At 52.6% G+C, this 17,101-nt stretch overlaps 1 protein-coding gene across 1 annotated transcript in view; it reads right to left on the reverse strand.

The window, feature by feature from the left end:
- Positions 1-275: 275 nt before the first annotated feature.
- SLC22A14 (solute carrier family 22 member 14) overlaps positions 276-17,101 on the reverse strand; it is a gene marked incomplete at its 3' end in the record, with an annotated part of 28,361 nt that continues 11,535 nt past the window's right edge. The window contains exons 2-11 of the mRNA XM_082848392.1: positions 13,988-14,503; positions 13,169-13,272; positions 12,796-12,950; positions 11,731-11,899; positions 6,054-6,171; positions 5,686-5,783; positions 5,219-5,433; positions 3,068-3,176; positions 2,253-2,456; positions 276-444 (exon numbers count right to left, since the gene is read on the reverse strand). Coding sequence (XP_082704518.1) covers positions 276-444; positions 2,253-2,456; positions 3,068-3,176; positions 5,219-5,433; positions 5,686-5,783; positions 6,054-6,171; positions 11,731-11,899; positions 12,796-12,950; positions 13,169-13,272; positions 13,988-14,503 — 1,857 coding nt within the window. The remainder of the gene's footprint in view (positions 445-2,252; positions 2,457-3,067; positions 3,177-5,218; positions 5,434-5,685; positions 5,784-6,053; positions 6,172-11,730; positions 11,900-12,795; positions 12,951-13,168; positions 13,273-13,987; positions 14,504-17,101) is intronic.

The raw sequence follows: 17,101 nt of genomic DNA on the forward strand, positions 1-17,101 counted from the left end.
TCTGAACTACTCTCCTCCTGGCTTGGGCTTCTGGGTCCTCCAGACACAGCCAATTTTGACCTAGTCGTCTCAAGTCCAACATGGTACCTTTATTGGAAGGAATCACACCCTAGCTCCCCGAGAAGGGGCCATTTTTGGATCTCCAGGGCTGGCCTCGGGGCAGGACTGACCCTGCCCCCACCAAGCTGGACTGGGACCGGAAACCATGGTCTGAGATCCACAGCCCCAGATCCGGCCACTCAACTCCAGCCCGAGATCATCTGGGGGCCTGGCCCTCAGTCCTCCTGTTTGTCTATTTCCCCTTCTCCAGATTGCAAAGACAGGTTGGAGAGACTGTCTTGGTCCACATTTGTCATCGTGGCGTTGAAAATGGTGTTCTTGGCCACTTCCTCTGTCACATCGTCACATAACATGTCCTCGCTCGACATGTCCTCGCTCAAGGTCCTGAAGAAACCATTGGAGAAAAACTCATGAGCTGCATCCTTTTGGGAGCTGAGAAAAGCAGCACCGGCCAGGCCTGGCTCTGCACTCCTGAGAGGTGGGTCTTTCCCACGCCTTGGCAGGTCCCCAGCCAAGCTTCGCCACGAGCCCGGGAGGGACCCTCACCTCCAGGAGCAGACCTGTTCCATCTCCCAACCCTAGTCAGACCCTTCACTCTTCTGCATCTTTGGGACGCTGTCCACCATCTTCATCACGAGCATTTACTGAGTACTTGCCTCGAGCCACTGTGCCAACCACTTTATTATTTTTTAATTAATTAATTAGTTAGTTAGTTATTTTTGGCCGCACCATGTGGCTTGTGGGATTTTAGTTCCCTGACCAGGGATCGAATCCCAGGCCCTCTGCATTGAGAGTGCAAAGTCCTAACCACTGAACCGCCAGGAAATTCCTCCAACCACTTTATATGGGTGTAACCTTCCCAAATCCCTATGAGATAGGAAGGCTCAGCTCCATGTCTTTACCTCTCTGTGCCTCAGTTTCCTCACCTGTAAAATGAGGGATAGTGACAGGACCTACCTGTCACTAGTGTATGTGGTGGTTGTTAGGATGAAATGTGAAAAGGTATGTATCTAGAACAGGACCTGACACATGGTAATGCTCCATACAGCTTAGCTATTATTATTACTATGTTATCATCCCATTTCGCAAATGTAGAAACTGAGTCTCAGCAGTATTAGGTAACTTCCCTGTGCACATACTAGGAAGTTTTAGCAGAGATAGAAATCCAGACCCTTTGGCTCCAGAGCCTGTGTTCTTACCTACTATGCTGTCACTCTGCTGCATGGCACTCCCACTCTCTACAATGGGGCAAACGCCTATTCATCCTTCAAAGCCCTACTCAAATATCACTTTCTCTGGGAAACCTGCCCCAACTCCCCATACTAAAGTTCCTCCCTCCTGGGGTCCCTATACGTCCTGTACATCCCTCTGTCAGAGTCCATTGGTGATAACTGTTTGCGTATCTGTCTCCCTATAAACTATGGCTTGCTTAAGCCTGGGGACTTCTTACCAGCCCTGGTACAATGCCTAGCAGAGGTGGTATCAATGAGAGTTTGAAAAAGGAGGCAAGGAGGAGGGGGTGGTGGGGAGGAGGACTGAGGAAGGCCAAAGGCCCCTGTGCTATTAGCAGAGGGCACTGTAGGACATGAAGCAGCCTCTGCTCCTCCCTGTTGCTCAGGTCCAGGAAGAGAGTTCTGGGCTTTGCTGGCCCAAATCCCAGAAGGGATGGTGCTACCAATCACGACAAGCCTTCTCCAGTGGCACTAGGAGACCAGAGACCAGAAGTGCCCATGAAGCAGTTGGGTGGAGCGCATTTCCCACATGGGGTCCTGGGCTACTGGGGCCAAGAGGCCAGAGTCGTAAATCAAGACCGGGTCCTTTGTGAGCACCTGGGAGTTCAGAAAGGAATGGAGAGGTACTCAGAAAGCTGGTTCCAAGCCAGTCCCCTGTGCCCTGGGAGGAGAGGGAGCCCTGAGTATTTCGAAGGGCATCACCCCAGTCCAGACAGGCACCAGGGGATGAGGAAAGAAGAAGACGTGGCCCAGGCTAGGTCAGGAGAGCCAGGCAGGATGGGAGCTGGCAGAGGCTGAGCTGGACAGAGGTACGTGGCAGCATCCAGTAGAGCTAGGGAGTCTGCTGTGGACATAGAGTAGCCCTTGTATCATAGGCCCTTCTGGCAAAGGGGCTGGGATGGACAGTGCTTGAGAACGAGGCCCTGTTCTGACCAGAGCCCAGATGCCTCACACACCTACCTTCTCTCTGGCGGAAGGTGCTCCAGGCTGTCAGGGATGGGCTGATCTTGCGTTTCTGGCAGCTTGACACAGAAGAACAAAGCCACGAAGGCTGAGATGCAGCAGAGAAAGACGGGTAGGATGGCGATGTTCTGGTTGACGACTATCAAGGATGAGATACCTCCAGCCGCCCAGACCAGAGACAGTAGCCCCAGGCCTGTCGCCCTGGAAGGGGAGGTGAAAGTTCATTTGGGGGCTTCTTGGGCCCAGAGACTGGGTAGGGTGGAAAAAGGTTTTAGGGAAAACCCCACACCCTCATCTCCACCCTGTCCCAACTCACTGTGCAACCTTGGAGAATTTAGTTCTTTACCGTTGCAAGGTAGGTAGTAGTTTCTTCATGGGTCCAGGAGTGGGAGAAGTAAGACCACACACCACAGCGTGGGTATGCGGGGGAGGGTGGGGAGGAGGATACTGCAGCCACCACCAAGGGCCCCCGTGGAGAAGGGCCTGAACCTCAGAGCGGCCCAGTCACATTTCAGGCAGTCAGTGCAAGTCAGGGACTGGAGTCAGACTGCCTAGTCCAAATCCCACTTCTGTTACCTGCTATGTTTGACCTTGAGCCAGTGCCCTTATCTCTCTGATTTCCTGTCTGAAATAGGGTTAATGATGGTGTTAGGGGGATTTTTTTTGGTGAGGGTTAGATGGAGTCACCCATGTAAATTGCTTAGCAGGGTGCCTCTCAGCAGGTGATTGCCCAATCTCAGCTGCTGTTATCCATTTTGCTATCACCCCACACTCCCCATGCCCCCATGGCCATCACCCACCAGGCCCCCTACCTGAGGACAGTGGGGAGGAGCTCAGAAGTGTAGATGTAGAACGCGGTGACCGTGGCGGCCAGGCTGAACTCTCCGAGCACGATTATCAAGACCAAGAGGGATTTCAACTCTGTGGCCAGACAATGTGGCCATCCTTCCCTCGGGGCAGGTTGGGGGGCCTGCCCACCGGCCCTCCCTCAATCCCTCTTAGAAGGCATCTGAAGGTCTACCCAGACCACCTGGTCAGCTGGCCAGCAGACTCAGAGGAGGGTCAGTCTGCTAGAGGCCCAGCCAGGCCGGGAATTAATACATCTGCAGCGGGAGAGTTGGTCAGTGGAGTGGGACGTCTGTGGCCTCTCAGGCCACCATCTACTGTGTGGACTCAGCTGTTGCACCTCTGCCTCCCTGTATTCCACATGTTCACCCAGCTTCACCCACCCCACGGCCACCTCCTCCTGAAGCATCCACTCAGCCCCTGGCCTGCGCCTTGTGTGCCGGGCTCCCTGCTCAGGGCTCTCCCCACTTCCCCTTCATCCTCTGCAAGCCTGGTCCCTGGGGCCTGAACAGCTAGACGTTCCGGGATGCCCAACTCCAGACATGTACATTGGAGGAGGAAGAAAAGAGCCTGGGAAACGCCCTTCCTCAGGCCTGGGGAAGCTGGGAGCTGGACGCCCTGCTCACTGACCTGGAGCCAGGAGTTTCAGCTCCTTCCCCATCAGCCTCTGCTGGACCCTGCCCCAGGCCTCCCCACTCCCCACTTTGGGTCTGGCTTTACTTGGCTCTGGGATGAAACCGGAGATCTAATTTTATATATTGGGGATTTTCCTCCTAGTTTGTCTCACACATGTGAGAGTTTCAGACATTTCTGCTTGACTCATTATAGACCCACTTTTTAAAAAAACCACCAAACAATAGAAATTGAACAATGGCTTTGTTTCCCCCATCTTGTTTTAGCCTGTCAACACTGCCAACATCTGGGAGAGGAAGAGTCCAGGTCAAGACCCACAAAATTCCAGACCCCAGGGAAAGTGAGGGAGCCCCTTGAGGTGGACCCTGCATCCAGGCTCCGCCATCCCGGCCCCAGCGGCTGAGGGGGCTCTTGCGGTCAGCAATTCTGATCAGGTGAATGAACACTGACATCTTTTTTTCCTGGCCATGCCACGTGGCTTGCGGGATTAGGATTAGCGCCCTGACCAGGGATTGAACCTGGGGCCCCCTGCAGTGGAAGCTCGGAGTCCTAACCACTGGGCCGGCAGGATATTCCCAACACTGACATCTTTTTCTTTTTTTTTTTTTTTTGCGGTATGCGGGCCTCTCAGTGCTGTGGCCTCTCCCGTTGCGGAGCACAGGCTCCGGACGCGCAGGCTCAGCGGCCATGGCTCATGGGCCCAGCCGCTCCGCGGCATGTGGGATCTTCCCAGACCGGGGCACGAACCCGTGTCCCGTGCGTCGGAAGGCGGACTCTCAACCACTGCGCCACCAGGGAAGCCCCCAACACTGACATCTTGATGTCCACATCCTCAGCCCCGCCACACTCTTCTAGCCTTGTGACCTGGAGCATATGCATTGTCTTAAGGTTCTTTGAAATTCTGAAAATATTGCCAGCCCACCCTCCCATTTCCTTCCCTAGTTCTGAGTTGACAGGGCGCAGGGCACTGTGCCCGCCCTGGAAAGGAGTGGCCTCCATGCAAGAATTGTTCCTGAGAGTTTGGCCCAATGTTACGCTCAATCTTCAGTGGGCAAGTGATTTTTTCCTGGTGAGACTACAGATGAGACAGGGCAGGGGTAGCAGTTGAAGGACTACTTTTGCTGCACCTGTTCACATTTAATTATTGACAGGAGTTGGAATCAGGCAGAAGGAGGCTGCCCACTCTCCTGCACAAGGACGATTCCTCTGGACAGCACGTCCTCCCTTCCCAGGCCTCTGGGAGCTGCAAGTGCCCTGTTTGGGATACCCCCTCCCCTCCGAGAGGGCAGTGCTCTAGAGAATGGCCCCTGCTCAGGACGTGCAGGGGCCTCTGTAGGGCAGGTGGGGTCTGGATGCATGAGGCTAACTGCCAAGGTGTTTTGTTGGCTGGATAGGGGCAGGAGGCAGGAGGGAGGGGTTTGAGGAAGCCGGAAGGCCGGGGGTGGCATCAGGGAGGTGAAGTGGGAGGTTAGGGGAAGCTGTACCTGAGGGGAGCAGAAGGCTAAGGAAGCACATGAGGGCACCTTGGAAGAAAGTCAAAATCAGGCTTCGCTTCCTCTTCAACTGCTCAAGGAGAAAGATGCAGCACAGCCGGGCGGGCACCTCCATCATGCCAGGAATCACTTGTGTGAAGTGGATGTTCACTCCCAATTCCTTCATCCTGAGGCTCAGCATATAATAGTTGCAACCGATAGCAAGCCTGGAATTCACTGCCAGAAGAGAGACACTTAGAGAAAAAGACACACACAGAAAGCCGGGGCCAGGAATAAAGACAGAGGCAGAGGAGAGCGCAGCAGGGTGGCAATGGAGGAGAGAAATGAGTACAGCGATCTGGGCTCTGCAGGCTGCACCAGGGTCCTCAGGCCATGCTCCCCCTGCAGCCTGCCCACGCCCATCGTCTCCCTGTACCCCTGGCCTGCAAGGCCGTTTGCAGTCCCTGCTGGGTACTCACCACATGCTGCACATCACCAAGGTCACCTTGCGGAGGTGCCTGTTGCTATAGAAGTCCGGGATAGAGGCCGTAGTCACCTTCTCTCCAGGCAGCTGCAGCTACAGGACAAGCAGGACCAGCCAGAGGCAGGGCCGAGACCCCAGCTTGCTCCTTCTCCCAACAGGACTCACGAGGCCCCCCTGCCCCCCACAGGGCCTGCCTGGCCTCTGTCTTTCCCCTGGCAGGGCTTGATTTTGCTGTCACCATGCTCCTCAAGCAGTGGGCTGGGGACACCCTTTGGGCCGAGGTCCTACCTGAAAGGATGAGGAAGGAAGAGGCCCTTGCATAGCCCCCTGCCCTGGTCCCACTCTAGGCCTGAAGCTTCTTACCTTATCCAGCAGACTTACAGGAATGGTCTTGTTCACACCAGCTGCATAGCACAGCACCTGCTTGGCCTCTTTCAGCTTCCCTTTCATCATCAGCCACCGTGGGGACTCTGGGAGAATCCTGCATGGCCCGCCCCTCTCTTACCCATCACTCCAAGATGCCCCGCAGATCCAAGGTGGCACCATCTCAGGCTCAGCGGTGGCCATCCTGCTCCAGCATGAGGTGACTCAGATGTTGGAGGCCCTGAAGGCGACCATCAACTTTGGCCTCCCTCGCCCACCCCTGGCAGTCAGCCCGTCCCCTGCCCAAGCCATACACAGTACCCACTGCTGCTCAGTGACACCCTGCCCACTGGCTGCCTCTGCACTACAGCTTCCTTTCCTCAGAGCCACCTCTAAGAGCTGTTTTCTATCTTGGGGGTTGTCCCCACCTGCCAGGCATACTGTCCTCCCCGTCTACACCCGCTATTAGAGCCTCGTTCTTGTAGTTGGGGAATTCTCCTGTTTCCTCTCCATCTCCTAATAGCCTGGAGAGTATGGGGGCAGGGCCCCAGGTTTGACCCCAGGGCCCAGCCCCTGCCTCGGTGAGTGGTCTCCACTCTGGCCCATCTCCTCCCCGCCACATCTCCCATTGCCTTTGACCTCAAAAGGCCCCTGGTTCTTCCCGATGCTACCAGGTTGAAGAATCCACACAGATTAACATTTAAAGCACTTAAGTGCCCTTATCTTATCAGTTTGTTAATCCCCCCTCCAAGCCCCGACCTAGTATGATTATTCCCATTTTATTCTCAGCCTCAGGGAGTAAGGGCTTGCCCAAGGTCACAGAGTCAGAGCTAGTATGAACCTGATAAGGCACTCTTGACAAAACTATGCCATCAGCCCCTGCTGTGTTCTTGCAACTGTCCCTCCTCCCGCCCCAGCCTGGACTCTGGCTGGTCACTGTACACACACACCCAGCACTCTAGAGACAACGTCATCCCCTCTACCTGCCCCTGCCCCTATTCCCCCCAGACCCAGGGGCCAGCAACCAGTCACCCTGTTATCCTTCTCCACTCTAAGGCTGCAAAACTGTCCTCAAGAAAGTCACCAAGGGTCTTCCCTGGTGGCACAGTGGTTAAGAATCTGCCTACCAATGCAGGGGACACAGGTTCGAGCCCTGGTCCAGGAAGATCCCACATGCCGCGGAGCAACGAAGCCTGTGCACCACAACTACTGAGCCTGTGCTCTAGAGCCTGTGCGCCACAGCTACTGAAGTCCACGCTTTCTAGGGCCTGCGTGCCACAACTACTGAGTCCGTGTGCTGCAACTACTGAGGCCCGCCCTAGAGCCTGTGCTCTGCAACAAGAGAAGCCACCGCAATGAGAAGCCCACGCACCGCAACAAAGAGTAGCCCCCGCTCGCCGCAACTAGAGAAAGCCTACATGCAGCAATGAAGACCCAAATGCAGCCAAAAAACAAAACCAACCAGACAAACAAAACTCTGTCTCTGAAATTCAATTTGGCACTGGTGCACAGAGGCCGAGTTTTTGGCATCAAGGCTGAGGAAGAAGAGAGGCATCAATAGCAAGGACAAGGCTGAGGGTAAATAGGGGAACTGAGCAGAAGTCCCATGATGATAACAAGGGTACCAGCCTCCAGCCCCACTGGGGAGCAGAGCAGCCTGAGCCGGGCAACTCACTGGCTTTGGGATCCCTCAGGGAAAAGGTACCTGACATTTGATCATCCAGTAGTAGTGGTTCTCAAAGTGTGATCAGTGGATCAACCACATCAGCATCATCTGGGAACTTGCTGGAAATGCAGGTCTTCAGGCCCCATCCCAGTCCTACTGAGCCAGAAACTCTGGGAGCCGGGCCCTATCCTCAATGTTTTAACAAGTCCCCAGGTGATTCTGATGCTCCAATCAATTTGCAATCTATTGCCCTAAAGGATTACCAGTCAACGAGCTCCTGCGCAGTTTCCCCCATTAGCTTCTTAGTGACTTACTCTTAAATAAGAAAGGATGGGGGCTTCCCTGGCGGCGCAGTGGTTGAGAGTCCGCCTGCCGATGCAGGGGACACGGGTTCGTGCCACGGTCCGGGAAGATCCCACATGCCGCGGAGCGGCTGGGCCCGTGAGCCATGGCCACTGAGCCTGCACGTCTGGAGCCTGTGCTCCGCAATGGAAGAGGCCACAACAGTAAGAGGCCCGCGTACCGTAAAAAAAAAAAAAAGAAAAAAGAAAGGATGATCCAAGGTCACCAAATAGTAAACAAAACCTCTCCAATTAAAAAGGGCCCCAAATAAGTCAAAAAAAAATGGACCCCAGAGGACACAGATAATGTAGGGGACAGGAGAGAAAAAAGAAAACTCTAACTTGTATCCTCAAAACCACTTGAGGACTTCCCTGGCAGTCCAGTGGTTAAGACACTGCATTTCCAATGCAGGGGCCACGGGTTTGATCCCTGCTTGGGAAATTAAGAGTCCACATGCCATGCACGGCGTGGCCAAAAAAAAAAACAAACCGTTTGAGAATGTTTCGCAGTTTTATTTTCATAAAACAAATTCCAGGGTTTCCCTGGTAGCTCAGTGGTTAAGAATCCGCCTGCCAATGCAGGGCACACGGGTTCGAGCCCTGGTCCAGGAAGATCCCACATGCTGCGGAGCAGCTAAGCCTGTGCGCTACAACTACTGCGCCTGCGCTCTGGAGCCCGAGAGCCACAACTACTGAGCCCACGTGCCACAACTACTGAAGCCTGTGCGTGTACAGCCCGTGCTCTGCAACAAGAGAAGCCACCTCAATGAGAAGCCCGCGCACCGCAACGAAGAGTAGCCCCCGCTCGCCGCAACTAGAGAAAGCCCGCGCGCAGCAACGAAGACCCAACACAGCCAAAAAATAAATAAAATTTAAAAAAAATCCAAATGCTATCACGAAAAAAACGAGGGCCTTTTTTGCCTGGAATTTCAGCTAAGTCCCAAAGCTAGTAAGAATGGCTGATAACCTCACCTTCTAAAGAGAGGTTTTACCACATTCAGGACAGGACTTATTAAAGAAATAATAATAACACAGAACAGCCCAGCAGCCAGCTCCCTTGGCCACCTAGAAAGGCTGGAAATTTCCTGTTCATGGAAGTGAGAGGGTCTTGAATCTCTTCCCCTCCCTACGTTGCTCACCAGGTCAAGCCTGGTGAAGGGCACTGCCTTAGAGAAAGGGAGTCTGTCCTTCCATTCTCTGGCTGGGGCTTGCTGATTCAGAAACTTGTGGGCTTGCCCTGGTACCTGTACTCTAGACAGAAGAGTTTCTGGTGGAGTCCTTGTGTGTCTCCTGAATTTGGAGGACTTACACAAACCCAGAGACTGGGGTCCCTTCTCCCTCTGGGTATGGTCAGGCAGGAGGTTGGTGTGAGCAGCCCACAGTGGCAGCCTGCGGGGTGGGGGCCAATGAGTTTTTAGCCAAGTGGACCCTGATGTCTTGAAGGCACCCCGTGTGCTAGGGCGAGAAGACCTCTGCAGAAAGAGGCTATGGGGTGAACTGCTAGGGACAGGAGCTGGAGGAAGTCACAACGACAGTGCCTGGAGCATTTGGAAATGCCAACACTCTGAAGACCCACAGATGGGCTCCTGGGGCATTTGAACATCTGCCCTACGGAGGACACTGACATTTGATGACACATCTTTTGTCATTTTTCTCTGATGCTGGGAACCTGGAATATCAGAGCAGGGAGACAGAGGAGGAAAGCAAAGGTCAGAACAGACTAGGTTGAGCTACCTAGCCACCAGGGAGAAGGTGTGAACTGGATATAAGACCAAGTTTTAAATGGGACATGACTGGATTTTTTAATGACCGCCAGTGAAGCTTAATGATCAAAATGAGACTTTTTCTTACAACCAAGAATGATGGGAAAGAGACACAACCTGCCCAAGATATTGTCAAGTGTCAGGCGAGGGACAGCTGACAGGACATGTCTGCAGGTAGTGGTTGAAGAAAAATGGTGCCCCATTCAATAAGCTGTCTACTCATAGAATGTAGAACTATGTAGACATCGGCTGGAAGAAAGCCCTAAGGGAGATCAGTGTGATGGCTTCTGGGAAAGGATCTGAGGGCTGAGGGGAGCTGAAATTGTTGACTTGTTTTCCATCACAAACCTTTTGATACTACTTAATTTTTAACCATATGCATCAATTGCATTAATAACATTTTAAAAAATGTTTTAAGATCAAGTCATGAGGGGGTGGTGGTGGGATGAATTGGGAGATTGGGACTGACATAGATACACGAATATGTATAAAATAATACTTCACTTTGCTGTACAGTAGAAACTAACACAACATTGTAAAACAACTATACCTCCCCCCTCACCAAAAAAAAAAAAAATAGATCAAGTCATGCAACCCTCTTTCCCAGCTACATGCCATGCTACCTGGCATCAACTGGGTCCAGGTCCTCACACTCATTAGGGGTATCTCAACGACTGTTAAAGCTGGTCTCCAGCTTCTGCACAATTTGGAAGGTCTCCAAGCCACCTATGTGCCCTCACTTTTAACTGGTAACCCCAATTCTTACAATCCATACTGTGTACGGTGCAGTGGTTAAAATGCAGGGGCTTTGGAGCCAGAGAGGCTGAGTCAAATCCCAGGTCTCCCACTTTTTAGCTGTGTGACCTTGGGCAAGTTATTCTGACCCTCTGAAGCCTCTTCCCTCACCCCTCCCTCCAGCCTCTGGGACATGAGACTCACGCCCATCTTGTCAAGATAACATGTGACCATGTCAAGATTCAGTATGATCAGTTCTTCACCCAGAACTGCCTAACCCTTAACAAGGTGATTTCAGCTTGCTCCCTCTCACCTCCCCATCTGCCTTCTCTTCTGTTCCTCTCCTTTTTCTTTTGCGGTACGCGGGCCTCTCACTGTTGCGGCCTCTCCCGTTGCGGAGCACAGGCTCCGGACGCGCAGGCTCAGCGGCCACGGCTCACGGGCCCAGCCGCTCCACGGCATGTGGGATCCTCCCGGACCGGGGCACGAACCCGTGTCCCCTGCATCGGCAGGCGGACTCTCAACCACTGCGCCACCAGGGAAGCCCCGTTCCTCTCCTTTTGCCACCTGCCCATAGTAAGAGGTGCCATCTTGCTCTTGTGCCCAGTCCCTCCTCATTACTCCTCCAAGTTTGCTCCATCAGTTGTCCCTTCATAGCTTCCGTCTTTCAGGTCTGTGACTCCCCTACCATTAAAAACATCAGAGACCCTTCCCTGACTCTGCCTTAGCTGCCCACAGACGTCCTCACTTTCCCCCTGCCTGCCTCAGTCCAACACTGGGAAAGTGTCACCTCCTGGATGGATATATTTTTCAGTTCCTCCTCGCTCCTCAACCTCCTGCCACTCCGCGGAAGCCACGTCGAGGTCACTAAGGCCAACAGACCCTTCTCCAGCCTCACCTTTCTTGCCTTCAACCCTGACCATTCCCTTGTCCTTGAACTCTTGCCTTTCAACACCTTTCCTTCTGGTTTTCTGCCCACCTCTCTGACATCTCTTTGAGGATCTCCTCTGATGGGGTTAATGCTGGGGTTCCAGAGGCTCTGTCCTTGGCTCCCCATACACTTTCTCCCAGGGAAAATCCCACCCATTCCAGCCCTTCAAGGACCCTCCACACCCCTCAATCTCCAGCCCAGCAGACCCATCCCTGTGCATGCCCTGTATTCGTTTGCTCACCAGATATAAGAGATGAGGGGGAACACAGGTGCCCCACTCACCAGAAACAGCAGCCGCCAGTGGGGAAGGCTGTAGGCAAGTCCCGTCAGGAATATGACCCCCATAGCGAAAAAGCAGTGTCCCAGGACGATGGCGTGGGCCCGGCGCATGCCCACTAGCCACTCAGCGACTGTGCAGAGGCCAGGAGGACAAAATCATCATCAGCTCAAGGTACCCAGGGCTGCCCCTGCCCCCCGCCTTCTGAGATGCCCCAGCCCTGCTCAGGGACTGGGTTTCTTCTGCCTGCTCAGGATCCGGGTCCAGAGACAGCACTTCAAAGCCAGGCAGAGTGCCTCTGCGCCCCCAGGGCACACTTGCCTGGGCTCCAAACCACAGACATAGCCTCCAGTCTGTCGTCAACTTGGCTGTTCCCTTGGAACACCTCCCCCTGACCACACACGCCTGTCATTCAGAAGCTCTGGCCCTGGGTACAGCACCTCACATGTGGCCTGACACAGGCAAGGCGAGACATCACTGTCCTTGTCTTGGTTCTTAGTGTATCAGTGTTTTGGCCACCTAGACCCCGGCCTTTGTGGAGGACCCAGTTCCCTCCGGCTGGGCTCTGAAAATTTCCCAATGAGAAACGGGAGCAGGGTTCCCCAGCAGGTTCCTGCGAGGCTGAATAAATGTACGGGCACTTGGGAATTTTGCATCACACAGGCCTGGGGTGGAATCCCAGTGCCTTCACTGAACTGCCGTGTGACGCTGAGTAAGTTGGTTAACTTCCTGAGGCTCAAGTACCTTCCTGAGCTAAAGGAATAATAGATTAGTGCTACCGAACAGACAGTTGCCAGGATGAAAGGAGGCAATACATACAGAGGGCTCAGCAGCCACCTGGCCCAGGTGGGGGAAGCAAGGGGTATGAAGGGGGGATGTGTGGGGTATCAGGGGGATGACGTGCAAGGGCAGTGTGGGCACAGATTCTCTGCCATCTCTAGGCCTCCACAGCCTGCCTGCCTGGGCCACAACTCCCCCTGTCCTGCGGGCTCCCAGTAGGTACATGCGCGCCCCGCCCCCCCACCTCACTTAAAGATGCACTGCTGATGGCATAGCCCACCGCAGCTTGGGACACGCCAAAGCGGAAGAACAGATATTGGTGAAAGCTGTTGACAAAGGCTGTCCCGAAGCCGAAGATGATCAGTCCCAGCGGCGACAGCAGGATGCTTGGGTGGCGGCCCAGCCTGCGCGTGTGGAAGGGAGGGGAGACTGCGCCAAGTGCATGGACCTATGTGGCTGGCCCCAGCCCGCTCCCAGCACCAAGACCAGGCCCCGAGCCGTACACTCGCCTCCGGAGGGCCCCTACCCTTGCCTCCCCTAAATTGAGACCCTTCAGCTCTGAATGGCCACAAGGAGGAGGCAGGGGTGTCCCGGGGACCAGAGGGAACTCTGGAAGACTTACTTGTCAGTTATGAACCCGAAGAGGAAAGACCCTGTCAAGAGTCCCGCCAAGTACATGTTCTGCACGATTTCCGGGTTCGGTTCCTTGCCACATACCAAGTCAAACTGGGGGTTATATGCAGGGATTGGCCACAGGCCTCCATCCAGGGCCTTCTAGGTTGAGACGGAGCCTCCACCCAGGGTGGGCCTTTAGGCAGAAGGGGCCTGGGACAGGCGCAGGTAACTGTGTGCAGCATGCCTCAGCTCTGTTACCTCTGCATCCCATCCTGCATCTGGCAGACTCTAGGAGTTAGGCCTGGAGAGAGGGACCAGAGACACAGGCCAAGAAGGGGGCTGGGTGAAGAGGTAACCGAGCAAAGGCCAGAATCACCCAAGACCCTTTTCCAAGTACAGATGCTAGGCCTCACCCTAGAGAATCAAACTGGGCAGGTCTGTGCTGTGAAGGGCCCAGGTAGCAGCTTAGGCTGAGAAACTCCATAAGAGGTACCAGATCAAAGATGCTTCTTTCCCCAGTTCCCTAATTTCTGTGATTTCAGAGGGCAGAGCCACAACTACAGAAGCAATCCCCTGGGCAGGTGGCAAACCCTGCCACCTGACATCTGCCCCTAGTCCCCAGTCTACTCTAGCTTCCTGGCTAAGACCTGTAAGACCAGGGCTGTGCAGCAGGAATCCTGTTTCTGCCTTGGCCCTGCCTCTGTGGGTTGACCTTGGGCCAATTGCTTCCCCTCCCTGCGCCTCAGTTTCCCCACCTGTTCAGTGAGGGTGAGGGCAAATCTCTGGGGTCCTGGGTTAGCTACAGACAACTCAGGACAAGGCATACCTCATTGATCAGTGATCGCTTCTTGACCTTAGGATAGATCCACCCATCTTGACATGAGTCTCTGCGGTTGAGCCCAAAATGGATGATAGAATCCAGATCCCAGTCCACAGGCAAGTACATGAGGCAAGTCAGGAAACTGCCATTGGGTGCTTGGGGCAGGGTCAGATTCAGCCGCTCAGACTCCGTCAGGTTGGGGCCCACTGCCAGTATCCAGCTGGTGTTGCAATAGGGCTTCTGTGGTGTGAACACGAAGATGTCAGCAAACAAGAAGAAGGTAGACAGGATGTTGGGAATGAAGGTGAGGGCCACCAGCCTCCGCTGGAATGTGCCGAACTCCCCTACTGCATCCATGATGGTGGCAAACTTATCATCTTGCTTGGCTTCTATGGCCCTCAATCTGCGTAATAGCATGTCCAGAGAACAGGAATGGGGGCTTTCTGCTGCCTCATGTTGGTGGAAGCTCCTGAGATGATGCTGAGATTTGAACTCTACCTTGAAGTTGTTTTCCTTTGCCATCTGTTCAAAGAGAGGATGCAGCTCAGTCTTCACTGACACCACTTTTCAGATACCATAGACCAGCGTGGGAGGCACTGGCCAGAAACTGGCTTGAAACAGTTTGGATCCCAACCTTGATGTTCTCTGTACTTCCCTCCTTTGCTTCTGAAATTTCTTAATTTGTCCCCCATTGGCCCACCCATCCCTGATGTGTATAGAGCACCTAAGATTTTTTAATGTTTTAGAAAATGCTCTGCTTCTGTTATCATGAATGACTAAGTTCTGAGGAGCTCTCCTGCAACTTCCCCACAATGGAAACTTTGTTTACACACACACTGAGGCACCACCAGTCGTGCAAAAGGTAGGAGAGGTCTCCAGGGACCATTCCTTAAAAAAAAAAAAAACAGGGACTTCCCTGGTGGTGAAGTGGTTAAGAATCCGCCTGCCAATGCAGGGGACACGGGTTCGAGCCCTGGTCTGGGAAGATCCCACATGCCGCGGAACAGCTAAGCCCGTGCGCCACAACTACTGAGCCTGTACTCTAGAGCCGCGACCCACGACCACTGAAGCCCGTGTGCCTAGAGCCCGTGCTCCGCAACAAGAGAAGCCACTGCACTGAGAAGCCCGCGCACCGCAATGAAGAGTAGCCCCTGCTCGCTGCAACTAGATAAAGCCTGCGCGCAGCAACGAAGACCCAATGCAGCCAAAAATATATAAATTAATTAAAAAAACAAAACACACACACACAAATCTGGCTCTGAAGTGGCCATGAACTGAGGCCAAGGTGGGTGGCTGCAAGCCTTGATCACAGAGGTGAGAAGACAGGGCTGGTGCCATGGGGCACCAAAATGGTAGGGTGACAGACAGCAACAGAGAGCCAAGCTGGAAAGGCAGGCGGAGGGGAGGAGTGAGGTAGCAACACTGACTGTAAGGATATTACCTTGGAACAGCAGCAAAGTGGGGAACCTAAGCGGGGCTGAAGAGGTCCTGGGTTGGGGCACCCCTTGGCTACCAGCAAAAGCAGATGCAGGTCTTCTCTGAAGGAAAATTTCTCCAAACTAAGCTTGCAAGGCTCTCACAGATTAAGATCAAGCCAAGGGCTCAAAACAAATATTATCTAACCCATAAGAAGTTAAGTCATTCTGAGAGTAAGAGATGGAAGTTATAATTACAGAAATGGACTTATAACCAGAGGCAAAAAGCAGACACCTTTGGAGGGAAGACACAACTTCTAAAAATAAAAACTATTGAATAACAAGTTGTTGAAATAAACACACTAAAGGGAAGGTTAAATAGATTCGACACAAAGATGAATTAGAAGATAGAAGATTTAACGTTCATCTAGTTGCAGGCCCAGTGGGAGAAAGAGAGAAGCGATATTTAAAGAGATAAGAGCAATCCATTTTCTAAAATTTGAAAAACATGAATCCTTAGAATCAGGAAACAGTGTATCCCAAGCAGGATAAATAAAGGAGAAACCCACTGTAACAAAGCTGCAGAACACCAGTGACAAAGAAAAGATTTTCAAAAACATCTAGAGAGAAGATAGATCATGGACAAACGAGCCGTGTCTACAGACTTCTGTTAAGAAACAAAAGTTGTGGACAACATATTTGGAGGAATTTTATCTTAAAACTGACCAAACCCATATTTGTAAGATAAAACACCTGAATCATTGAGGATCCAAGCTGTGATCTGAAGTCTATGATATTTTCATAAGGGTAAAATGTTACCACTACTTTAATTACTGTTATAAATAGCTTTATAATGTTGAAGACTCATTGTTTAACTCTAAGACTTTTTTTTTTTGCGTACGCGGGCCTCTCACTGCTGTGGCCTCTCCCACCGCGGAGCACGGGCTCCAGACGCGCAGGCTCAGAGGCCATGGCTCACGGGCCCAGCCGCTCCGCAGCATGTGGGATCTTCCCGCACCGGGGCAGGAACCTGTGTCCCCTGCACCGGCAGGCGGACTCTCAACCACTGCGCCACCTGGGAAGCCCTAACTCTAAGACTTTTGAATTTTCTTTTTCTTTTCTTTTTTTTAAAGAAATAACCAAAAGTTGTTAAGCAACAAGGAAACCAGAAGAGAGTGAAGAGTATCTTCAACATGTTGATAGGAAATAACAGCCAACCTAGAATTGCTTACTCAGCAAAATTATCTGTCAGAGTAAAATGAAGAGAGTTATAGTCAAAAATTGAGTTAGCAACAGATCTGATTTAATGGAACTTCTAAAAGTTAAGGAGGGGGATGCTCCAAATAAAATAAAATAAAATGTATACGAAAATGCAAAATCCTAAAATAATTCAAACAATTAAGAATGGTTTTGGTGGGAATTCCCTGGCAGTCTAGTGGTTAGGACTCTGACCTTTCACTGCCAGGGGCCCGGGTTCAGTCCCTGGTTGGGGTACTAAGATCCCACGAGCCTCGCAGCGTGGTCAAAAAAAAAAAAAACAACGAAGTTTTGGAGTAGGAATATACAGTGTAGTGAAAAAAAGAGTTCAGAAACTGGATAAAAGAGGAACTCATCAATAAATGGGTCTGGAACCATTGGGAAAAAAAAAAGAGGATAAGGAGGAGGAAAATTATGTCAAGACGACAAACTGATAGGCAGTGATGAG

This window comes from Leucopleurus acutus (genome assembly GCF_964270905.1).
Source record: "Leucopleurus acutus genome assembly, chromosome: 10".
Taxonomy (NCBI): domain Eukaryota; kingdom Metazoa; phylum Chordata; class Mammalia; order Artiodactyla; family Delphinidae; genus Leucopleurus; species Leucopleurus acutus.